At 41.4% G+C, this 12896-nt stretch overlaps 1 protein-coding gene across 4 annotated transcripts in view; it reads left to right on the top strand.

Moving 5' to 3' along the window:
• The window catches only part of trak2 (trafficking protein, kinesin binding 2), a 97339-nt gene that overhangs the window by 72745 nt on the left and 11698 nt on the right, over positions 1 to 12896 (top strand). For all 4 annotated transcript variants that reach the window (XM_073046576.1, XM_073046577.1, XM_073046578.1 and 1 more), the window contains 6 exons: positions 1087 to 1165; positions 2071 to 2201; positions 3770 to 3844; positions 9482 to 9616; positions 10937 to 11013; positions 11445 to 11645. In XM_073046576.1, coding sequence (XP_072902677.1) covers positions 1087 to 1165; positions 2071 to 2201; positions 3770 to 3844; positions 9482 to 9616; positions 10937 to 11013; positions 11445 to 11645 — 698 coding nt within the window. The remainder of the gene's footprint in view (positions 1 to 1086; positions 1166 to 2070; positions 2202 to 3769; positions 3845 to 9481; positions 9617 to 10936; positions 11014 to 11444; positions 11646 to 12896) is intronic.

Here is a 12896-nt window from a genome sequence, read left to right as displayed (position 1 = left end):
ATGTGGTTCGAGCTATGTGTTGCAGCACAGTCATGGGTCAGCAGAGTGAACAGCAGTGGACTGAGCACGTAACCCTGGGGAGCCCCCGTGCTCAGTGTGATGGTGTTGGAGATGCTGCTCCGGACTGACTGAGGTCTCCCAGTCAGGAAGTCTGCCCCCTTTTGTCAGTTTGGCCAGTCAGTAAGAGTGTGTATGATCTTTTACTTGTGCAACTTTCCCATATCTCTTAATTCCCTTAATATCTTAAATATGCTCAGTGACAGATTCTCCACGGGTGTCATAGGTAGAGATTTCCAACAATTTATGACCCTGTCAGTGAAGAAATCTACCCTTGGTCTAACCAAGAGAAGTACATCCACTCGCTCTCCTGTCCCATAGGTTTAAAAATAATATTTATTTGATGCACACTAGTACTCTGCTTAGCGCTAACCTGTAGAATATTGATTTGTCATAGCTTTTTGATATTCCAGTCTGTTTGCACATAAGTACTTGCCTTACTTTAAAGTAAAGGCAGCGCACTACCCAGGCAGACAAACTGCTGGGAGACTGGCGTTGAACTTCTGCCTTCCCCTACCATTTTGGCAGCAAACAGTCATTTTTAGCTTGGCGTAAAGAAGTTGCCTCTGAAACTGGTGCTTGTCACCCTACTCCCTGAAGAAAGCACAGTTTGAAAGAACTAATCTGCCATGTGTTGACTGTCCATGAAGATCCCACAGATGATTGGTGAGAAGAAATGGGAAAATCCATACAAGAGAACTGAAGTGAAGAAGTTTGCTTTTGCAGAGTCAATGTTGAAGCATTTATTTTGGGATGAATTAGAAGCTTTAATTGTAAACTAGCATTGGTGTTGACATTAAAAGCCCAATCCGGATCTTAGTATAAAGAGCTACAGCTGTTTAACAGGATACTTCATTCCTTTGTGGGTTCCAATATTTAGGGTGCAAACAACCCTTCACTGAATTGCATCCTTACATGTATCATCTGTTTGTGCAAAATGACAGGTGCATTGAAGTACCTATTTCAGAATGGTACTTTGGAGAAACTGCTAATTGTCCTTGTTCTGTATGTCTCCTCTTCATTCCAAAGGCTTGTCACCTAAAGACAGAAACCATCAACTATGAAGAGAAGGAGCAACAGCTGGTCAACGACTGTGTGAAGGAGCTGAGTAAGTACAAAGAAAAGACTCCTGCTTTCATACAACGCTTTCCAAAACCCACATCGTACTCAAGTACTTTTAAGGTCATTTAATATTTCCCCACCACTACTTTGAAATAGTGTCTGAAGAATCTTTGTGAGGGGGCATTTGGGACTTAGCCTTGGCATTACATCGGAAAGTGAATCAAGCACCATGTTCTGCTTGAAGTTCATTGCCTGTAAACTAAAGCACAGTTGGAGTCAAATGTATGCATTACATCCAAGTGAATTGAATTTATTCAGTGAAGAGAATGGCCACTTTTTTTTCTTTCAGTGAAATGAGTCAGTGATTAGAATCTTGAGATATCATTCTGATGTAGCTGGTCTGTGAAGCAGGTGGAAAGATTTGAACCTTTTAACTTTAGTGCTGTTCCACCCTATCCACATGAGTAGATGTGTGTTGTAAAACATCACACAGTGAAATTTTGTTTCTCCTGAAATTATATGAATCAACTGTATTTTATTCAGTTTTATCTTATGACTGTAGCTAGCAAGGACTGCTTATAGTAGCCATTTGTTATTGTTCTTGAGAACGTGGTAAATAGTTGCCTGTCATCTTGGATTATTCTGATTTATGTGGTGGAAGTATTCCCTTTGTGCTGTTAGATGGTGTTCCAGGAATGTGATACAGTGTAATAGAATGAAGAAACATATACAGGTATTTGTATTTGAGTTGCAAGGTATCTTAACATTCCCCAGCCTTGTAATGCTACATCATAGGGGTCACATGTTTGAAACAAACCAACCCAATATCCATAGTATCAATACAATTCCTGTAAAATTGATTGGCACATAATCTACTGTATTTGTTGAGTTCAGTGTTTCTTTCAACTGCTTTATTCATCTTGTCCTTACATTTATTTCTTTTTTTTGAAGGAGAAGCAAATATAAATATTTCTAACCTAGCAGACGAACTCTCCAGAAAAAATGACGACATTGCTCGTCATCAGGAGGAGATTACCAACCTACTCAGTCAAATTGTGGAGCTTCAGCTTAAAGTCAAGGAGGCAAGTGTGAAAATTCCACAAGCAGTGACACGGAATCTTTTATGAATATGTACACAACGCTGGAAGAACTCAGCAGATTAGGCAGTATCCATGAGAAAAGAGTAGCCAACGTTTCAGGCCGAGACCCTTCATCAGGAATGTGGGGGAAGGGAGGGCCGAAGCCCAGTAATAGAGATAGGGGAGGGGGTAGGGCCTAGAGGCGCCAGGTGGAAAACCAATCAGAGGAAAGGTAAAGGAGGGAGGGGATAAGCATGAAAGAACTGTAGAGATAAAGAAGCAGAAAGTTGAAAGGGGAGAGAGGCAGAGAGGGACCTGGGATAGGGGGAGGGGGAGGGAATTACTGGAAATTGGAGAATTCAATGTTCATACCACCAGGCTGGAGGCTACCTAGACGGTAGATGAGGTGTTGCTCCTCCAACCTGAGTTTGGCCTCATCATGGCAGTAGAGGAGGCAGTATGGACATATCTAGACGGGAATGAGAGGCAGAGTTGAAGTGGGTGGCAACCGGGAGGTCCTGTCTATTGTGACGGACGGAGCGTAGGTGCTCGACGAAGCGGTCCCCCAATCTGCGTCGGGTCTCGCTGATGTAGAGGAGGCCGCACCGGATGCAATAGACAACTCCAGCAGACTCGCAGGTGAAGTGTTGCCTCACCTGGAAGGACTGTCTGGGGCCCGGAATGGTGGTAAGGGGGGAGGTGTGGGGACAGGTGTAGCATTTGCCCTTGCAGGGATAAGTGCCAGGTGGGAGTTCTGTGGGGAGGGACGTGTGGACCAGGTAGTCACGGAGGGAATGATCCCTGTGAAAAGCTGAGAGGGGTAGGGAGGGAAAGATGTGTGTGGTGCTGGGGTCCTGTTGAAGGTGGCGGAAGTTGCGGAGGATAATGTGTTGGATCCGGAGGCTGGTCCCGGTGCGGCCTCCTCTACATCGGCGAGACCTGACGCAGATTGGGGGACCGCTTCGTCGAGCACCTTTCAACTTTCTGCTTCTTTATCTCTACAGTTCTTTCATGCTTATCCCCTCCTCCCTTTATCTTTCCTCTGATTGGTTTTCCACCTGGCGCCTCCAGGCCCTACCCCCTCCCCTATCTCTATTACTGGGCTTCGGCCCTCTCTTCCCCCCCATTCCTGATGAAGGGTCTCGGCCTGAAACGTTGGCTACTCTTTTCTCACGGATGCTGCCTGACCTGCTGAGTTCTTCCAGCGTTGTGTATGTATTCTTTGATCCACTGCATCTGCAGTTGTATTTTTGTGTACAGAATCTCCTATTACAGGTGTCCCCCTCTTTATAAAGGTAGAGCGTTCCTATGAAACCTTTTTTAAGCTGAACTGGCATAAAGTGAAGAACCATTAATTTATATGGGAAAAATTTTCGCAAAAGCGAACATCCTCTTTGTAATGCGAAAACGGGTTACTAATGTAAGTCTTTTGTAAAAGCGAAGAGGCGTAAGTGAACATTCGTAAAGTAGGGGACACGTATTAAGCTTGCAGCAAGGCTGGTATTGAAGCCTGTCCACTTTTGGGTTACTTTTTCTGAAAAGAAGTCATAAGTACTAATTCTTTTTTCTAGTGTGCCATTGAGAAGGAAGAACTGAAGCAACATCTGCAGGCATCTAAAGATGCCCAGCGACAGCTTACAGCAGAAGTGAGTACTTTTCCTGAGTCTGAAGTAATGCTATAACAATCTTAAACACTTTATGCTTTCTGCAAGCAATAAAAATCAAAGACAAAAAAAAACTGCGGATACAAGGAACATCTAACAAGTCTGGCAGAATCCATGGAAGGAGAAACAGAATTTGATCTGAAATGTCAAATAGTTGCAGAGAGAGGTATTATTCCCTCCCATTGCAACCTCAACCCATGCAGTACACCAGTGTAAATATTACCTTTTCACCTCTCTGCTGCTCCTTTTTAGAATGATGTCTATTTATGACAGTTTTAATGATTTTGTATAAACTGGAATTACAATTTTGAGCACAGAGTTCTATTCTTTGCAGGTGGATTTTCAAGTATCAAAGGGTATGTGCCATGAAGTAATCAGACATTCGAGATTTCAATTTAGATACTTTTCTAGTTTAATTCTGTAAAGCATAGCTTTTCAAAGTGAACTTATTATCTAACTACATATATGCGGGCATTCACAGTAAATATAAGAAAAACCTTTAGAATCAATGAAAGACCACCCCCAAAAAGGATGGGCAACCAATCAGTGTGCAAAAGACAACAAACTGTGCAAATACAAAGAGATAAAAGAAGAAATAATAATGAATAAACAAGCAATAAGTAAAAGAGTCCTTGAATATGAGTCCATAGGTTGAAGGAACAGTTCACAGATGGGGTGAGTGAATTTATTCCCTCTGGTTCAAGAGCCTGATGGTTGAGGGGTAGTAACTATTCCTAATCCTGCTGGTGGGGGCCCTGAGGCTCCTGTACCACCTTCCTGATGGCAGTAGTGAGGAGAGAGCATGGCTTCGATGAGGGATGCTGCTTTACTGCGACGGTGCTCCATGGAGATGTGCTCAATGGTGGGAAGAACTTTACCCGTGATGAACTGGGCAGCATCCACTACTTTTTACAAGATTTTTCATTCAAGGGCATTGGTGTTTCTATATCAGGCCATGATGCAACTAGTCAATGTACTCTCCACCACACTTCTATAGACGTTTCTATGCTTTCTTCTTATGGCACTTGTGTGCTGGGCCTAGGACAGATCCAGTAAAATGATAACAATGCGCAATTTAACGTTTCTGACTCTCCACCGCTCCCTGATGAGAACTGGCTCATGGACCTCTGGTTTCCTCCTCCTGAAGTTCATAATCAGCTTCTTGCTCTTGCTGACATTGGGTGGTTGTTGTGACACCACTCAGCCAGATTTTCAGTCTCCCTCCTATATGTTGATTTGTCACCACCTTTGATTTGGCCAATGATGGTGGTGCTGTCAGCAAATTTAAATATGGCATTGGAGCTGTACTTAGCCTCTCAATCACAAGTATAAAGCGAGTAGAGCAAGGGGCTAAGCACACATCCTTGTGGAGGAGATGTTGACAATCTAAACTGACTGGGATTTGTAAGTGAGGAAATCAAGGATCAAGTTGCATAAGGAGGTATTGAGGCCTAGGTCTTGAAGCTGTCCAGATGCGCCAGGGTTGAGTGAAGAGCCAATGAAATGGCATCTGCTGTTGAGTTGTTCTGATGGTAACAAATGAGAGCGGATCCAAGTTGCTTCTCAGGCAGGTATGTTTCATCTCCAACCTCTCAAAGGACAGTGGATGTAAGTGCTACAGGATGATGGTCATCGAGGCACAATCTTCTTAAAGACGAGTATAATTGAAGCCTGCTTGAAGCAGAGGGGTACCTCAAACATCTGAAGTGGAAGGTTAAAGATATTAGTGAATACTCCAGCGAGTTGATCAGCACGGGTCTTTAGTTAACCCATCTGGGCTGAATGCTTTCTGTGGGTTCACCTTCATGAAAGATATTCTCATGTTGGTTCCAGGACTGAAATCACAATGTCATCGAGTGTTGTGGGATTTTGTGAAGGTGCTTCCATGTTTTAATAGTCAAAATAAGCATACAAGGCAATAAGCTCATCAGGGAGTGAAACCTTATTGTCATCTATGTTGTCATCTATGCTCCTGATGAAGGGTTTCGGCCCGAAACAGCATTATTACCTCCTCCCATAGATGCTGTCTGGCCTGCTGAGTTCTGCCAGCATTTTGTGTTTTTTATTTATTTCCAGCATCTGCAGATTCACTCGTGTTGTCATCTATGTTGCTTGGCTTCACTTTGTAGGAGGTGATAGCATTCAAGCCCTGCCATAGCTGTCGAGCATACTTCAGTGATTCAAGTTTCATATGGAATTTCCACTTTGTGAGATGTCTTTCCAGAAATCGTACTTGTATTTTACTTGTTCATCAGACCTAAATGTCATTGATCTGGCCCGCAGGGGATTGCAGATCTCATGGTTCATCCAGGGCTTCTGTTTTGGGAAGGCTCTGAATGATATTGTGAGGACACACTTGTCTATGACTGTTTTTCTGAGGTTTGTGACACCATGGTGTATTGGTTCATATCTTCTGAGTCCTTAAACACGCCCCGTCCACTGACTCAGGCAATCATTTAGCCGCTCCTTAGCCTCCCGCAACCACCTCTTTGTTTTCTTAATCTCTGGTGCCTTGCTCTTTAGCCTCTGCCTGTATGCAGGTAGTAGGAGGACAACAAAGTGATTAGATTTACCAAAATACCGTGTAGGCATGGAACAGTAGGCAGTCCTAACTGTAGTATAGCAGTGGTTGACTGTGTTAGGACCCCTGGTGCTGCAGATGAGGTATCGATGATAATTGGCAGAGATTTCTTCAAATAAGCCTGATTGAAGTCCCCGACAATGTTAAAGGTGTTGTGATAGGCTGTTTCTTATTTTCTGAAGGTGGTAGTCAATACATCTAGTGCCTGTTTAACAGTAGCATTTGGTGGTATGTAAATTGAGGTCAGGTTCACAATGGAGAACTCTCTTGGTAAGTAGAATGGTCAGCACTTAAATCATTAATGTTCCAGATCGGGGGAACAAGAGTTCAGCAAGACTATTGATTCCAAACACCACAAAGATTTTATCATGAAACACACACACCCACCTATGCCTTCTCTGAATCAGCAATCCAGTCCATCTCATGTATTGAGAAGTGCTTGGGTCTTACTAACGTATCTGTCATGTTCAAAACGAGCCATGTCTCCGTGAATCAGAGAGCGCAGCAATTCCTCATCTCCTTCTGGTACAGCAATCTTGCCCTTAGGTCCTCAATCTTGTTTTCAAGCGACTGTACATTTGCTAACAAGATGCTGGATAGAGAAAGTTTCATGATCCTTTGTTTGAGCCTAGCCTGGAGTCCTCCCCTCCTCCCTCTCTCTCAGCCATGGTGATGTACCTTCGTCTACTTAAGCATGCCTGAGAGTTAAGTTTGCTGAGTCCTTCAGAAGATCATGAAGTCATTAGTTTGTTCAGACGATTTAAAAGTGCATTACTCAAAGGGGAATTACAGGCTGCAGATTGCAGTCAAAGTAGTTCAAAAGAAGTATACTTAGAAGCTGCCCGCAACATGTCACTGGTTCACCAGCGGCATCATGTTAATCACACCACATTATCAAACAGAATTAATTGAGAAGGTGCAAAAAGAAATTCAGTCACCGATGTCACTGTTGAGAGTGTAGTTTTCAGGAAAGACTAAAGAACCTCCTACATTTTTATTCTGAGGGTTTAAAAAAAAAAGTTGAAGGAATTAAGATGCTTTAAAAAGAGATTTAAATGAGTAAACAGAAGATTTCTGGGAACTTAAAACTGCAGGTCGGGAATTCAGGATGATTTAATTCAGAAAATTGTGAGAATGCAGAACTTCTACATTTTAGTAGCAGAGATCAATATCTTAAGCAAATATTTTAAAAGGAAGGCTAGATGGAGAAAAATAATGTGTATGCTGTTCAGATAACATGACACAAAAAGATTGTATTCAGCATTTTGTATTAGTGGAAGGACATCAGTCAGTTTCTCCTTTTCTGCATGTATAGAATGGTGGTAAACCAGACCCTCACTTACTTCTCAGGATTTATCCATAAACAAGTGGGCTAATGGAGTCAGCACTAAAACTAGTCGTCATAGCATTATGTATTGAAAGATGTGTTAATAACAGTGTTGCTGTGCCAGGAATCTGGCAGAAATTTCTGTCCTCCCTGCTACTGCGTCCTTTATTGCTAGAAATCCGGTGCCAAAAGCTTGTCTCAAAGCCCTACCCTCTTTGTTGCTGGGTGCTGCTGACCTGAATCTAGCATAAGTTGTTCTATGGTTGAGTTTGGCAGCATCACTTTCCTCAGTCTGGAGATTTCTTTATAGTAATAAAACCTACTGAGGAGGAGAGGGCAGGAGCTCTCATAACATCCAGCAGATGGTAATGATAGAGACTGTAGGATCCATGTGATGTGCAAACACATGGAGCTGGTGCTATCAGTGCCTAACACTGGCCCACACTCACCACGCCAGCCAGGTTACAGCTCTGGATTCCACACATCAGTACCGAGCAGTTGTAATAACCTTCCAGTCCATTTGACACTGGCCTTGCAGGCAGTTTCTCCACATAGAGCTGCTGGAAATCCATTACTGGAGGGAGCGCCAGGGATTCTTAGAATTAGAGGGTACCCATTTAAAACAGAGATGAGGAGAAATCTTTTCAGCCAGAGGGTTGTGGATTTATGGAATTCGTTGCCACATACAGCTGTGGAGGCCCAATCATTGAGGGTTTTTAAGGAGGAGATTGACAGGTATCTAATTAGTCAGGGTATCAAGGGATATGGGGAAAAAAGCCAGAAATTGGAACTAGATGGGAGAATAGTTTAGCTCATGGTGGAGTGGTGGAGCAGACTCAGTGGGCCGAATGCCTACTTCTGCTCCTTTGTCTTGTGATCTTGTGATTCATGCTAGGTTCCTGGCATTGTAGTGTGCTACAGCATTGGAGAGGGCTCAGTTTCACAGCACTGCAGTATGTAATCTGAGACGGTGTCTTTTCTTAATATAAAAGGCATTGTCTGTGCATTCATGTATGTGATTAGACTGGAATACCAAGAGTGCCACATCAAATCGGCACTTTGCAGGGTATTGCCAACTATGCTGTTATATATAAATTGGGAAAAGGAAAGCTGGCTGTTTGAGGCTGTGTTTGAAACCTTTACTGTCAATATTTAATAGTGGCATTCATTTTGTATTTCATTTCAAAACACTCATTTACTTCCCACCTACTCAATAGAATTTGCTTCCACTTCTCATTCCCTTTAATAGATCTTACATTTTGGATCCATACCATATCTCAGTTTGGAGAAGTTTATTGTTTTCTGCAAGAGAAAATAGTAGGAACATTAGTGGTTTTGATGTAAATCCATTTAAGACTTCTCTTTCAGCTCCATGTGTAGATTTCAACTGCTTTGATTTTTAGCTTCACATCTTACAGGAGAGTTTATAAGCAACCAGTCATAGAATTACTAAATACTATTATGTCATTGTTTTCCTTCTTCCTCCTCCTCCCCTGCCAAGCAAAGGAGGTTGACTATATCCTGCAGTCTCTATCAGTGATGAAAATCAAGATTCCAGTCCCTAATAGTTTGCATCATGCACATGAACATGCAATGGCAAAGGATTGTGCAACATGTTGACTGATGTCTCAGATATGCTGATTTTATAGTTTGATCAATGAGATTATCTTTTATTCTCATTTTTTAAAAATCTTTGTATTTTTCACTGCAGCTGCTGGAAGTACAGGATCATAATGCTGAGTGTTTGGGAATGTTACATGAATCTCAGGAAGAGCTAAAAGAATTGCGGAACAAGTCAACATCATGTGCACTAAACCGACCCCAAGCTTACAGCATGTTCCCTATGGTATGGAGTCTTGATATCAAACCCTGTTTTCTGTATGTGTATTAAGTACTGTTTGTTCACATACCAATACTGAAGAGCACGGAGCAAAATGATTAGACAAATTGCTACACACACACTGTTATAGCAATTATTTGTGTGTGAATCTTCTCTCCATTTTCCTTTTCTTCCTTTATTTCATTTTCTTTCTTTATAGAAGGTTATTCAGCTCATTGAGCCATGTCAGTTGCGGGTCAATTTCATCAATCCATTGCTCCCACTTTTTTTTCCGTTATGTACCCTCTATCAACTATCCACAATTCTCCTACTACTTGCTAACACACCATGCCTAATATACAGCAGCCACATAAACTATCAACCAGCAGATTTTGGGATGTGGAAGGAAACGAGAGCATCTGGAGCAAATGCATGTGTTCACATGGAGAAAATGCAAACCTCGCGGGCAGCGCCTGAGATCAGGATTGAACTTGTCACTAGAGCTGCAAGGCTCAGCTTTACCTGCTGCACCACTGTGCCATACTTTCTTGTAATAAGGGATTTGCCTTGGAGAGCGGACAGCTCGGATGATCAGATTGGGGCCGTATTCACATTCATTTAGTGAGAAGTGTAGAGAAACTGGGAAAGAGATAATAGAAATGTTAGGTTCTGTTGTAGCTATTAAATGCAAGTATGTTACTATGATGGAGTAGATACATTCATATTTAGTTAAAGAGTGAGTAGAATCTAAATCATTATGGTAAGCAGACAATTTCAATCATGAATTTTCAGGTCAAAAGTTTGAAGTAAATTTATCTAAGAATGGATATGTTAACTTAACTACCTGGAGATTAATTGCCTTTTAGGCATTTACAAAAAAAATGCAATAGAATTTTTTTAAAAACTATATAAACAGACGAAGACTGACAGCCAATGTGCAAAAGAAGATTAAAAATAACACTGTGAACATGAGTTGTAAAGAGTTCTTGAAAATGAGTTTGTAGGTCATAGAATCAGTTCAGAGTAGTGGCGATTGAAGTTATCCATGACTCTGCAGGAGACTAATGGTTGTAGATAAAGCTGTTCCTGAACCTTGTGGCGTAGGACCCAAGGCTTCTGTACCTCCTGCCATATGATAGTAATGATATGTTATCATATTTGTTGTAATTCTCTATCCCACCACCCACTTCCCTCATCCCTCACCATCACTGTGACCACTCACATCTACCCAAGCATCAGACAGCTTCATTGCAGAATATTGATATTGTTTATGGGCCTGCACATGCATTTGTAGTTTCTTCACGCAGTGGTTTTTTGGAAACTGACCATAAAATAATTTTCTTGTAGAATTCCTTGGCTGCTGAGATTGAAGGAAGTATGCGCAGGGAGCTTAATCTTGAAGAGTCAACGATGGAAGATCAAAGGTAAATAGAAGTGTTACAAATACTCAGCATATTTTTGTCCCACTATTTCTTAGAAAAAATCTGAACAAATTTGAGAGAATTGATCATTCGTCTTAAACCAGAGCACAAGAAGTGGGGTTCAACCTTTAAGTCTACTGTTTTTCACTTAGATTTTGACTGATTAATTTTACCTTATCCGTTTGATTACCTATTGCCATCCTTGTATTTGAAATATATTTGGCAATTTTGGCTTTTTCAATTGGACCCTAGCTTCAACAAGAACTTACAAATGAGTATTCCAGATTTTTATTTACTTTTCTGTGAAGAAATGCTTCTTGCTATCACTAGTCTAATACAAACTAAATTGATTTGCCTTCCTCTCAATGCTCATTGTGACGTAATTGCTGATTTTCCAATACATTGATATATTCCTCCCTTTTTTATTGCCTTAGGAGCCAACACAGACGGGTTTTCTGTACAGTCCGAAGCATAAATGAAACCCTACAAACTCACATGCCAGCTTCTCCTCTGGGATCTATCCCAGGATCTGGTTGTTCATCTCTTCTTGTAACTATGAAATCCCAGCAACCCAACATGGGGTCATCTGATCCAAAAGTGTCAAAAAACTCAGCGGGTGAAGCTAGTTCCCACTGGTAAGTAACAAATGTCAATAAGTTGCTTTCTCACTGCCTAATGGTCAAGGTTAATAGATAAGGGAGAAATACACAAGAGGAATTCTCTGTGTATCCTGTTCCAGTATCGTATTGGTGCAATTATTCATTCTCGTGCAATATGTCTCCTTTGTTACTCCACTTGTTAATTTGACATTTTGCAAAGAAAAAGAATCTAATTTGCATCTCAACTTTTGTTTGTGTTGATAAATTTGAAAGGACGGTATTCATGGATAGCACTCCTTTGATTTACAGTGTTGCTTACTCAGCCCATTTTGCTGATTGCAATTGTTCATCAACCTGCAGTACTCATCAATTCACGGCTGACAGTGTGGGTAATTATGTAAGGCCCTGATAACAGATGAAACCTGTTGTACAGTGTGTGAGCAAATTGACTGGGAGATTTCCAGAGTCTTTCCTCAGCAAAATGTCATAATGATGGGCCAAGTCTCAGGATAATGGATCATTCATTTATTGCAGTTGATAACTTTTTTTTAATTCAAATGGTTTTAAAACTTTGGAATTGTGTATTTTAGTGGGTGATGAGTATTTAATCATATAAGAGAGAATTTTTGGATACCAGGGGAATTGGAGAATGTGGGGATTAGGTGACAAAGTAAACTTGGCACTTTCTCAGCCATGATCAAGCTGTATGGCAGAGCATTTTCTGGGCTAAATGTATTACCCCTTCTATGTATGTTGCTATGCACCACTTTAATAGAAAAGAATAAAGCACCAAGCTGCATTATGCTGTGTTTCATGGTTCACTCAAGCCTCATTAGCAACTCCTATTTCTTTCTCCTTTGTGTACTTGCCCATGTCGCCATCTTCTTGTAGATACCTTTGAGCTTGAAGCCCCATCCCACCAGCAACTTCCCTTCAGCTTCATTTCTTGAACTAATCTGCACAACCCTAATCACTACCTCACTATAGTAATCCTGTGCTCACCTTGCACTACAATGGATTTCTTTTTGTTCCAGTTGGGTCCTTCATTGTATAATTTGTTTTTTCATGTGAATGTTGCACATCTGACACCATGTCCAGGTGATGCTGCGTCAAGTTAGATTTTCATTCCACTTGTACATATGACAGTTAACTCAGCTTTAAGCTTCTCCTTGGATCTATGCAATATGCCACAACTTTACCACTTCAGCAAGCCCCTATTCTAGCACTAAGTAGAATGACTCACTTAAATTTATAGACTTTAATTTTGGGTATCACCACCATGATGAC

This window comes from Hemitrygon akajei, chromosome 5 (genome assembly GCF_048418815.1).
Source record: "Hemitrygon akajei chromosome 5, sHemAka1.3, whole genome shotgun sequence".
Lineage (NCBI taxonomy): Eukaryota > Metazoa > Chordata > Chondrichthyes > Myliobatiformes > Dasyatidae > Hemitrygon > Hemitrygon akajei.
The sequence above is the reverse complement of the archived record's forward strand: the minus strand, read 5'-3'. Positions and strand labels throughout refer to the sequence as shown.